Here is an 11634-nt window from a genome sequence, read left to right on the forward strand (position 1 = left end):
GAGATGCAATGAGCCATCTGTGGAGGTAACTCACCCTAAGAAGTGTTTTGTGAACGTGTTTGCAGAGAAACTCAGGAAGACCTGAGTCCGACGCTCATGACTAAAATTAACCACGTATTTTGTGCCTCTGCGTCTGTGCACATGTTGTTCCTTCTGCCCATTTTATCTTCTGTTGCTCTTTTCTCCCCTTTCTCCAGTCTATCAGGTAAACTATTTTTCTTTCAAAATACAGTCCAGGCATCATCTATTCTTAACCTGAGCCTGAGAATAGAATGAATCATATTCCCATCCCTCCTACTTGTGCACTCTGTACATCGTATTATCATTATTAGAGACTCTATCTCATCTAGCACATTGCAAGCCCTGTGAGGACAGAGACCAAATCTCTTTCTCCAGCATCATCTACTACAGTGCCCAGTCCAATAGATATTTATCCTAACTGATCAACTGAATCGGCCAGGAGAGGGGAGGAGGGGTATGTCTCCTCTAAGGGTGGTGCATCAGGATCTTTTGGCAGGGGTCCGGGGGCGGGGAGTGAGGAGGGGTTTGCAGGATTGGCATATTAATATTGTAAAATATTAAATAGGTTTAGGGGCAGTATCAGAATCTACATGAGCCACGAGATTTTTATGTTATTGAGAGAGAATTCCAGTTGTTTTTGTTTGTTTTGTTTTGAATGAGAAAGAGTGGCTTAATAGGGAGACAAATGTGTAAACTGAAATATCAAGTTGCTATAAAAGTAGACACAAGATTAAGAACCAGTATAAAGCAAAGGAAGGATTAACTCCCCAGGTGGGGATCAGAAAAAGTTTCAGAGAGAAGGAAATGATTATTCTGGGGCTTAAGGACAAATACAAGTTTGCCAAATAAACCTCTAAGCAGAGGGAACAACCTTACCAAAGCATGGAAATAGTATAACATTATAAATATTACTTTGCACTCACTCTAAGAGCTGATAGTGCTCTAAGAGCTTTGACATATATCAGTTCACGTAATGTTTTGAACAATCTTAAAAACTTTATACAATGTTATCAGTCCACTGCTTGCAACAGAGACCTAAAATAACAGTGGCTTAAGCAGTAGTTTAATAGTTCCTTTCTCCACAAAACCTCAGGGTCCCAGGCTCCTTTTAGCCAACTGCTCTAGAAGCTAGTTGTGGCCATCATCCTCCTGGTCCAAGATGTTGGCTAGAGCTCCAGCCATCACATCCACATTCCAGATGGCAGGAGGGAGCACAGGGAACTCAACGGTCATTTTATGGAGGTTCTACATACGTCTCATTAACCCAAAATAGTCTTTTTTTTTTTTAGCCATACCATGTGGTTTGTGGGATCTCAGTTCCCCAACCAGGGATTGAACCCAGGCCATGGCAGTGAAAGCCCAGAATCCTAACTACTAGGCTACCAGGGAACTCCCAACCCCACATAGTCTTATAACCACGAACAGTTGCAGAAGACTCTGGAGAATATAATCTTTATTCCGGGCATTACATCCCCACCTGAAATGTGGGGTTTCCATAAGTATGGAAAGGGAGAACAGATAATGGGAGACAATTAGCAGGTTCTGTCACATACTCATCTTTATTTTTCAGATAACAAAACTGATGCAAAGTGTGGTTGCATTATTTTCATGGGGTATTCAGGGATTTCAAGTAATTTCTTTTGGTTTATGCATAAGGTGTAAGAGTGGGAAGAATGGAGGGTGATAAGGCTGCAAAGTTGTATGATTTTAATTCTGACACTTCACGTGATCAGAAAGATAATGGGCAGTGAAAAGCACAAAACCCAGGCAGCACTAACGTGCAGAAGACATAATGTGTGAGTAATCTCAAAGCCAGACAATTGAGATTGGTTTGTGGATCTGAGAGATGGATTTACTAATGAGACAGTAATTGAATAATAAATTAATTCAATATGATATTACTGATTGCAGTGGCAGAAGATTACATAAACTTTGCGAAAAAGACAACAAAAATCATCTGGCACATTTTTCAATTTTTCTTTTAATTTTTTTTTTTTGAAGTATAGTTGATTTACAATGTTGTGTCAGTTTCTGGTGTACATCAAAGTGATTCAGTTATACATATATATTCTTTTTCATATTCTTTTCCATTATAGTTTATTACAGAGTATTGATTATAGTTCCCTGTGCTATACAGTTGGACTTTATCTATTTTATTTTTTTACTTTAATATTTTTAAAATATTTATTTATTTTTAGCTGCGGCATGCAGGATCTTTGCTGAAGTATGTGGGATCTTTCCTTGCGGCATGCAGGCTCTTCATTGTGGTGCGCAGGCTTCTCTCTAGCTGTGGCGTGCAGGTTTTCTCTTCTCTAGTTGTGGTGTGCAGGCTCCAGAGTGCGTGGGCTCTATAGTTTGCAGAATGTGGGCTCTAGTTGAGGCGCAGGAGCTCAGTCGTTGTGGCACGCAGACTTAGTTGCCCTGCGGCATATAGGATCTTAGTTCCCTGACCAGGGGTCAAACTCGCGTCCCCTGCATTGCAAGGCGGATTCTTTACCACTGGACCACCAGGGAAGTCCCTGTTTATCTATTTTGTATATAGTAGTTTTCCTTTCAATTTTTTAAATGTCTACCTCTCTTCTAAACAATAGTCCAATAAAGATATAATAGATATATAGATATAATAGTTTGCATTTAATGCATGTTGATCACTACAACACTGCAAGTTAATCATCTCACAAATATATATATTTTAACATCTTTACTGGAGTATAATTGCTTTACAATGGTGTGTTACTTTCTGCTTTATAACAAAGTGAATCAGGTATACATATAACTATATCCCCATATCTCCTCCCTCTTGCGTCTCCCTCCCACCCTCCCTATCCCACCCCTCTAGGTGGTCACAAACCACCGAGCTGATCTCCCTGTGCTATGTGGCTGCTTCCCACTAGCTACCTATTTTACTTTTGGTAGTGTATATATGTCCATGCCACTCTCTCACTTCGTCCCAGCTTACCCGTCCTCCTCCCCGTGTCTTCAAGTCCATTCTCTACATCTGCGTCTTTATTCCTGTCCTGCCCCTAGGTTCTTCAGAACCATTTTTTCCCCTAACAAATATCTTACATTTATTTATTTGATTCAATGATAAAGTGAAAAATATTTTGAAGTAACACATACACATAACTGAAGTAGTTAGTACCTGTAGAAGAACTATTCATCAACTCCAACCTTCTTTTCCATACTCGTCTCTGAACCCATGTGCTTCAGAGGGGCATATGTTATCTCCAAAACCACAGGCAGTGAGTCATGATTGGGTCAGTTGGTGGCGATTGTTATTTCTCTGGCTAGTGACTATTTTTGGCTTGGGCACATAATGAAATATCTGCCAATGACACTTGCTGCACGGCTTCTCAGAAAGTGTGTGTAATCGTTAATAAAAAGAATCACAAGCAAATGTCTCCATTAAACATTGTTGAGGGGACTTCCCTGGTGGCGCACTGGTTAAGAATCCACCTGCCAATGCAGAGGACACGGGTTCGAGCTCTGGTTCCGGAAGATCCCACATGCCGTGGAGCAACGAAGCCCGTGCGCCACAACTACTGAAGCCTGCACGCCTAGAACCTGTGCTCCGCAACAACAGAAGCCACTGCAATGAGAAGCCCGCACGCTGCAACAAAGAGTAGCCCCCGCTCGCCGCAACTAGGGAAAGCCCGCGCGCAGCAACGAAGATCCAACGCAGCCAAAACTAAATAAATAAATTTATATATTAAAAAAAAAACCTTTGTTGAGTATGGATGTGCTCATTGGCTGATTGTAGTCATCTTGTGAACTTGAACCTGACAAGATGAAAACTGGCAGAGCAGAAAAATGGAAAGAATTTGCATTCTTGCTAACAACCAGCCCTGGGAATGCTTCACTCCTGAACTTATGCAAGGTAATATGTTCCTTATTTGGTTAATTTGAATTGAGCTGTTATTTGCAGCCAAAAGTATCCTGATATTCTACCAGAAGGTATGCATATAACAAAAATCAAAGAACAACAAAAACAGCAGTCTCCTATCCTTTCTTTTCTGCCTTTCTTCTCCAGAGGGAACCACTTTCAACTCCTCTGTTTTGGCAGGTGATTTACTTACATACTTCTAAAAAAATATGCTTATATGGCTATTTTCTTGACTTATCCATAGAAAGAATGCTGACTTTTTACAATGGAAAAGGAAAGCTAAGCATTTGCACACCCCTTTCACTTTCCTTCCTTGCTCTCAATATAGTTTTACAACTTTTGATTAAATCAATATTGTCCTTACACTATGACCACATAAATATTATTCGCCACGGGGTCAAGCAGTACACTACGATTCCATTTCTTTTCTCATACAATTTTTCCCCACTTGGAGTTAAAAATTATCCCCCGCCTCTTCATTTGCATGGTTTTCCATATGCCTATGATTAGTTCTCGAACTCTCCAGTGGGGTTGTACTATCCCTTCAAAGAGATTTTCTTTTCTTTCCTACTAAAATTATTGTCTTATCTCTCTCTCCTTCCTCTCTTATTCTCTCTTCCTCTTTTATTTCTAAACCCACTTCCATTCCCTTCTCTCCCCATACCAGGCAACCACCCTAACGTGATTAACATGTATAATTGTCTGTATATTCTTGCAAAATGTGAATTGCTTTTTGTATATTTTAAACGTATATAAATGGTTTTCCCCACACATGTATTCAATTTCTTACTATTTTCATTTGGTACTATATTTTTATGATCAAGCCATATGGCTAAAGTATATCTAGTCTGTGGTTTGTAAGTATTGCAGAGTACTTCATTGTGTACATCCACCACATTTTTACCTGTCTCCCAGGGATGGATATCCAGGTTGTCTCCAACTCCATGACATCACAAATAATGGGCGACAATGGACCTGTATGCAAATATCTTTGGGATATCACAACAGGCAGTGTTATTCCTAGGTCAGAGGGTAGATGAACACGTTTTTGCTCTCCAGAATAGCTGTATCTGTGTGTCTACACTCCCATCAGCAGTGCATGAGGGTTCCTATATGCCCACATGTCTCCAATACCTTGGTATCATTTAATTTCCTAACTTTTGTAATTCTAAAAGATACAAGGTGATTATTTTTTCAGTTTTCTAATTACTAAGGAGTTTGATGATTTCTTTGGTTTCTTCTGAAATTTGCCTTTTCATATTCATTGCTCATATTTCCATTGGTATTGTTTTCCCTTATTGATTTGCAGAATTCCTTCTATAGTCTACATTTAATCACTCATTGATTTCAAGTATCTTTTCTCCCATTCTGTCATTTATCTATAGATGTTCTGTGACCAGAAATGCTTAATTTTGATATAATCAAATTCCTTTTGTTTTTGTCTTATACTTCATACTTTTGAAGTTTAAGAAGCCAGTTGCCACCCTCTAAGTTAGAGATATTCTCCCATGCTTCCTTGTAAATTTATAGTTATAATCTTTTATCATTTAATTCGATCATTTAAGGAATCTAGCTTTATTTTTCTCTATATAGTGAGCTAGTATCCTCAAAACCACTTAATAAAAAACTCTTTTCTATTATTACAAATATTACAAATATTAAGTTGCCATATATCCATGCTGTCTCTGAGCTCTATTCATTTGCATTGTTCTATGGCCATATCAGTTCTCACTGCTATGAGTTTGTGGAATATCTTAATATCTGATAGGGAAAATCCCCCTTTCTAAAGTTTACTTAGTTATTTGTGGACCTCATTCTTCCATACAAATTTTAAAGTAAGTTTGGATTCCGCAAAAAATTCAACTGGAATTTGGTTGGGATTAATTTTTAAGAGTAAATTTAGAAGGTTCACTTTTTTAATATTGTCATCTCACTGGAAGCATGGAATGTTTCTTAGATCATTTTCTATGTCTTTATTGGAATTTTAGAGTTTTCTCCAAATAGATCTCTTATATTCTTGGTTAATTCCCTGATAGTTTTTAACGTTTGCTATTGTGAAATGATGTTTGGATTTTTATAGGCTGACTTTCTTCTGGCAACTTTGCTGAACCTCTTTATAGTTCAAAGAATTTGTGGATTGTTGGATTTTTTCAGGTATTTATCTTTTGCAGAGTTTTTTCCCCTCTTCTCTTACAATCCTTACATATTATAGTTTTTTAAAAATCTTTCCTTATGGTATTAGACAGAATCCATACTATGATAGGCTTACCCACTGGACATCTCCCTCCCCATAGCTCATCCTCCTCCAATCTGGACTGAATATTGTGGGCCTGCTGCAAATGTTATCCTGCCACTATACTGGGTTGGGGCACTGATTTCTGGTATCTCTTGCTTCCCTTGATTTACTCCCTTATTTTTTGTGGACTACATCCTCCAGTAGACTTTTATTTATTTTTTCCTAGATGAGCCTTTTTTTTTTTTTTGCCATAGTTAACAACTTATTTATTTTGCAAGTGCTCATATTTTTGTTTTTTTATATTTCTTTTAACATCTTTATTGGATTATAATTGCTTTACAATGGTGTGTTAGTTTCCGCTTTATAACAAAGTAAATCAGCTATACATATACGTATATCCCCATATCTCCTCTCTCTTGCAATTCCCTCCCACCCTCCCTATCCCACCCCTCTAGGTGGTCACAAAGCACCGAGCTGATCTCCCTGTGCTATGTGGCTGCTTCCCACTAGCTAGCTATTTTACATTTGGTAGTGTGTATATCTACATGCCACTCTCTCATTTTGTCACAGCTTACCCTTCCCCCTCCCCATGTCCTCAAGTCCATTCTCTAGTAGGTCTGCGTGTTTATTCCCAATTTTTTTTTAAGATTCCATATATATGTGTCAGCATACGGTATTTATTTTTCTCTTTCTGACTTACTTCACTCTGTATGACAGACTCTAGGTCCATCCACCTCACTACCAATAACTCAATTTCGTTTCTTCTTATGGCTGAGTAATATTCCATTGTATATATGTGCCACATCTTCTTTATCTATTCATCTGTCGATGGACACTTAGGTTGCTTCCATCTCCTGGCTATTGTAAATAGAGCTGCAATGAACCCTGTGGTACATGACTCTTTTTGAATTATGGATTTCTCAGGGTATAGGCCCAGTAGTGGGATTGCTGGGTCGTATGGTAGTTCTATTTTTAGTTTTTTAAGGAACCTCCATACTGTTCTCCATAGTGGCTGTATCAATTTACATTCCCACCAACAGTGCAAGAGGATTCTCTCTTCTCCACACCCTCTCCAGCATTTATTGTTTGTAGATTTTTTGATGATGGCCATTCTGACTGGTGTGAGGTGATACCTCATTGTAGTTTTGATTTGCATTTCTCTAATGATTAATGATGTTGAGCATTCTTTCATGTGTTTGTTGGCAATCTGTATATCTTCTTTGGAGAAATGCTGCATAGAAACTAAAGTTTAAAATTTTGTATGTCTTAAATGTTTTAAACTTCTCTTCATGTTTTAAACTTGAAGTATAAAACATGAGGGTAGTTTGGTCACAGAATTATAGGTTGGAAAAGCAAGTATCTCCTGAAATCCAAATCTCTTTTATTTCCTAGGTTCAGCCACTGAGTTTGGTTAGCAACGAATACTGTTAGCTAAATAAATTTGGTTCCTGAGTTTCAGAGAGCAAGAAGGAAGTGTTCACTTAGCAAGGGATGTGTCAAAAAATTTATTGTAATCCGAGTTTAGATTGAATAGTTTGAATCTACTGTAATCTTCATGAATTTGGAGAGCGTAAGTTCAGATAGCAGGAATATGTCCTCAGAACTTTGAAGGCATTGATCTACCATTTTTTGTCATCCAGATTTGCTGAGTCTAATGCAGATGTTATTCTTGTTCCTAAGTGACTGTATTTTTACCCTCTCTTTGAAAACTTTTAAGATTTTCTCTTTATTCTTAGAGTTCTAAAACTTCACAGTGCTATGCCTTGGTGTGGGTCTTTTTCATTCATTACACTTGACACCCTTGTTGGGCCTTTCAACCTAAAGAATGAAGTTCTGGGATAGGCTCTTATGTTATTTCATTTTAATAATCCCTTCCCACCCCTTAAAAAGTTTTTTTTTTCACTTTCTAACACCATCAGTCTGATATTAGACCCCTCTTGCGGCCTTTATCTTTTCTCTCATTTTCTGTCTCTTTCAGAGGTATCTCCTCACTTGCATCTTACAGCTCTAATAATTACTTCTGAATTTTAAATATTTTTAAGAGCTCTGCTGTTTTATAACTCCTGTTGCCTTTCCTGTTATTGCATAAATGCAGTGTCTCTGAAAGTCTTTTTTACCAACTTTTCCCACTTACAACATAGTCAGCATTGTCTCATATCCTAAATATCTTGAAAACATGGTTTTTCATTTTAAACAGTCCTCTATCAAAAGATCAAAATGTATCAGATTTTAAGGAGCATGAGGCATTATCAAATCTGTGTTTTCGATGTTCAGTCTAGAAGTAGTAGGAAGAATGAACTGGAGCAGATTAGAGACAGAGTCTATAATCTAGGAGAAAAATGATGAAAGTCTTATCTAAGGCAGTAGTGCCGGGGGGTAAAGGCAAAAGAACAGGCTGACAGATTTTAGGAGGTGGAATGGCACAGGACTTGGTGATTGACTGGTTAAGGGAAAAAGGAAAAGTACTATATTACCCTCAGGTTTATGGTTTGGACAATACCAAGAATAGCTGAATCTCTCCAAATAAGAAACATGTATTTTTAATATATTTAATAGAACAACAACTTACCTGTTGTTCAGGCTCATTTGAGTTAAGCTAAATCATATCTAAATATAAGTTACAAATGTTCTATAGAAAAATTTCCCCCAGTGCTACAGTCTCAGAGATAAGATACCAAACCTTTAGAGGGATCAACTTTTTAATTAAGATTCTTTAGAGAAATATTTAAAAGGAAGGATGGAAAAATTAGCAGTAAACAAAACTTCAAGTTTAAAATTATGGATGGATGAAACACTATAGAAGAAAATTTTATCACAAAATATTGCAATATTTTGAAATAAAAAGTCATTCTACTATCATAAATACTTTTGTTTTTGTATATTCACTTTGAGTCTCAAAAAGAATTTTGCAAGGTAATTTCCTCTTCATCAGTGAAACACCTGTTTACTGTTTAATCAACAATATTAAAGTGTGGATGCAAATATTTACTAAATATACTTTTCTCAAATAAATGCAAATCACTATTTCTGAAAAGGTTTAATTCTATTTAAACTCATTAGAATATTTATATTTAAATATGCCAGTGTAATCTATATGTATTAAGCAAGTAGGAGCTTCTCGAATGAAGAAACAGTCTGAATTGGTTTTATAAATAATGAAGATGTAAAAAATTGAGCTTAAAAAACACAGCCCAAACCACCTGTTTTTTAAAGTCACACCAGCCATCTACTTCTAAAAAGCCCTTATCAAAGCTATTTCTTCAAACTCAACATTTACTAATTCAACAGATGGGTTTTTAAAATGAGGAATGTAGTTTTACTTTCAACTCACTGATTATATACTCAAATGGCGGCTTAAAAAAATAATTTTAGAATACACAAAGACCTGAATTAAACCATTCTCAACATTTTTTCAGGACTGTTTGCTAACTGGCTTGTTTTTATTTACATATGAGCTTTAAACACGTCTACAACAGGTAGTACACAGAAATAATTATTTGCAACTAAAAAACCTGTCAAGTAAACCCCCAATGTAACATCACTGCTTTTTCCTTCTCTTATAAGAATCATTACTATGAACTCGAACTCGCTGGTACATAGAGGATGCTATTTTCATGCTGTTTTTCTTTGTAAGCGTCTTCTCTACTGCTCCAGGTTTCCAAAGTAACAACTGTGCATCTTCTCCTCCAGTTAGCAAAGAATCATCCTGCATATTCCAACAGAAAGAACGGACTGTAGCAGCATGCCCTCCCTGAAGCCTGGTCACATGGACCAATCCTGATGTGGTACAGCTCATTATGTGAATAATTCCTGTGTTTGTTCCTCCAACTACAAACAATTTGTCCGTCTTTTCATGATATAGGCCGCCAATCAAATAGTCCAAAATCCCTTCTTTCACATTAATTACTTCTCTGACATCCGGGATGTTCAAACATGTAATTGGTTCATCGGTATCCAGATGATTAAGATCCCACCAACAAAATCCTTCATCATGTGTCATGCAGTAAATCTGTTTATAATCTTTCCCAGACCAACCAATATAGCTTACTGATGAAACTGAGTTACAGGTTGTGACCAGTGCATCTTCTTCATTATCAACAGTAATATCAAATACATTTACCAGGCCGTCAGTTGAACCTGAGACTACCATGTTGGGATTGCTGGGATGGAAACATACTTGAGTGATATCATCACTATGTGTCTCTGAATATGCACCAAGTGGGTCTTTAGTAGTAGACAAATCCTGAGAATTAATTCTTGCATCCCAAAATACCAACAATGCATCATCATCAACTTTTTCTGTACCAGCACAAATGACATGATCATTACAGCTGATATCAAAACTGATAAAAATATTGGAAGGGTAACCCTTGAACAGCTGGACAGGTTTTTCACTGGCTAATCGAGCATCCCAACATTTTACAGTGCCATCAGTGCATGAGGAATACATGCTGTCACAGGAATTTGCAAACTTGACTCCATTAAGTCCAGGATATCCTCTAAATTCTCGTAGTACATTTAATCTTTCTTTATCATATATTCTGATTGATCCATTAGAACATAAAACAGCAACCAAGCTTCCTTTTTCTGCTTGTACAGTCTTTGATGTGTCTATGCCAAGCAGATAAGTAGGCTCTTTAGTTTCTGAGGAACGTTTAACAATGTTCAAATTAGCAAATTGTTCCTCAATCTTCTCCATATCAGGAGTGCATCCAAGGGTAGTAAAAATCTGTAATAAAAACAAAAATTAAAATTAAACCCAAAGCGCCTCTACATTGTGATTAAATCAATAACATTTCCCTCTGAGAGCTGGCACAAAACAACAGAACTAAAATCTAATATTTTAATCATTTCCCTACCATGATGTAACTAAAACTCAGTTGCCTACTTCTAATTCAATCACTTTTTATATACTGAATCTACTGCCAGTAAGAGAATTTTAAAACATGTACATACCTTGCTTAGTAATTCCTTTCAGCTCAAACTTAATAATTGGTCCTACGCACAGTCCTCAGCATTAGCCAGGATCTCCACTTTGAGATCATCTTGACCTGGCCGCAGCTGCCTTAACAACTATAGAATCTAAACATAGATGTGTTAGCAGAAAAATGGTCCTTCAAAGATGTTCATGCCATGGGGCTTCCCTGGTGGCACAGTGGTTGAGAATCCGCCTGCCAATGCAGGGGACACAGGTGCGATCCCTGGTCTGGGAAGATCCCACATGCCGTGGAGCAACTAAGCCCGTGCACCACAACTACTGAGCCTGTGCTCTGGAGCCCGTGAGCCACAATTACTGAGCCCGCGTGCCGCAACTACTGAAGCCCACGCACCTAGAGCCCGTGCTCCACAACGAGAGAAGACACCACAATGAAAAGCACTGCAACGAAGAGTAGCCCCCTGCTCGCCGCAACTAGAGAAAGCCCGCGCACAGCAACAAAGACCCAACACAGCCAAAAGTAAATAAATTCATTAAAAAAAAAATGTTCATGCCTTA

The 11634-nt window shown here is 37.6% G+C and overlaps 1 protein-coding gene across 1 annotated transcript; it reads right to left on the bottom strand.

The window, feature by feature from the left end:
- Positions 1-9561: 9561 nt before the first annotated feature.
- WDR89 (WD repeat domain 89) lies at positions 9562-10862 on the bottom strand. Its single transcript, XM_079700300.1, has one exon. The coding sequence runs from the start codon at positions 10837-10839 to the stop codon at positions 9679-9681; it is 1161 nt and encodes a 386-aa protein (XP_079556426.1). The 5' UTR covers positions 10840-10862; the 3' UTR covers positions 9562-9678.
- Positions 10863-11634: the final 772 nt, after the last annotated feature.

Source organism: Hyperoodon ampullatus (assembly GCF_949752795.1).
Source record: "Hyperoodon ampullatus genome assembly, chromosome: 3".
In the NCBI taxonomy this organism is placed as follows: Eukaryota; Metazoa; Chordata; class Mammalia; order Artiodactyla; family Ziphiidae; genus Hyperoodon; species Hyperoodon ampullatus.

What these genes read in the sequence shown, in the direction of transcription:
- WDR89 (XM_079700300.1), bottom strand. Translation starts at nt 10,839, where the DNA reads ATGGAGAAGATTGAGGAACAATTTGCTAATTTGAACATTGTTAAACGT.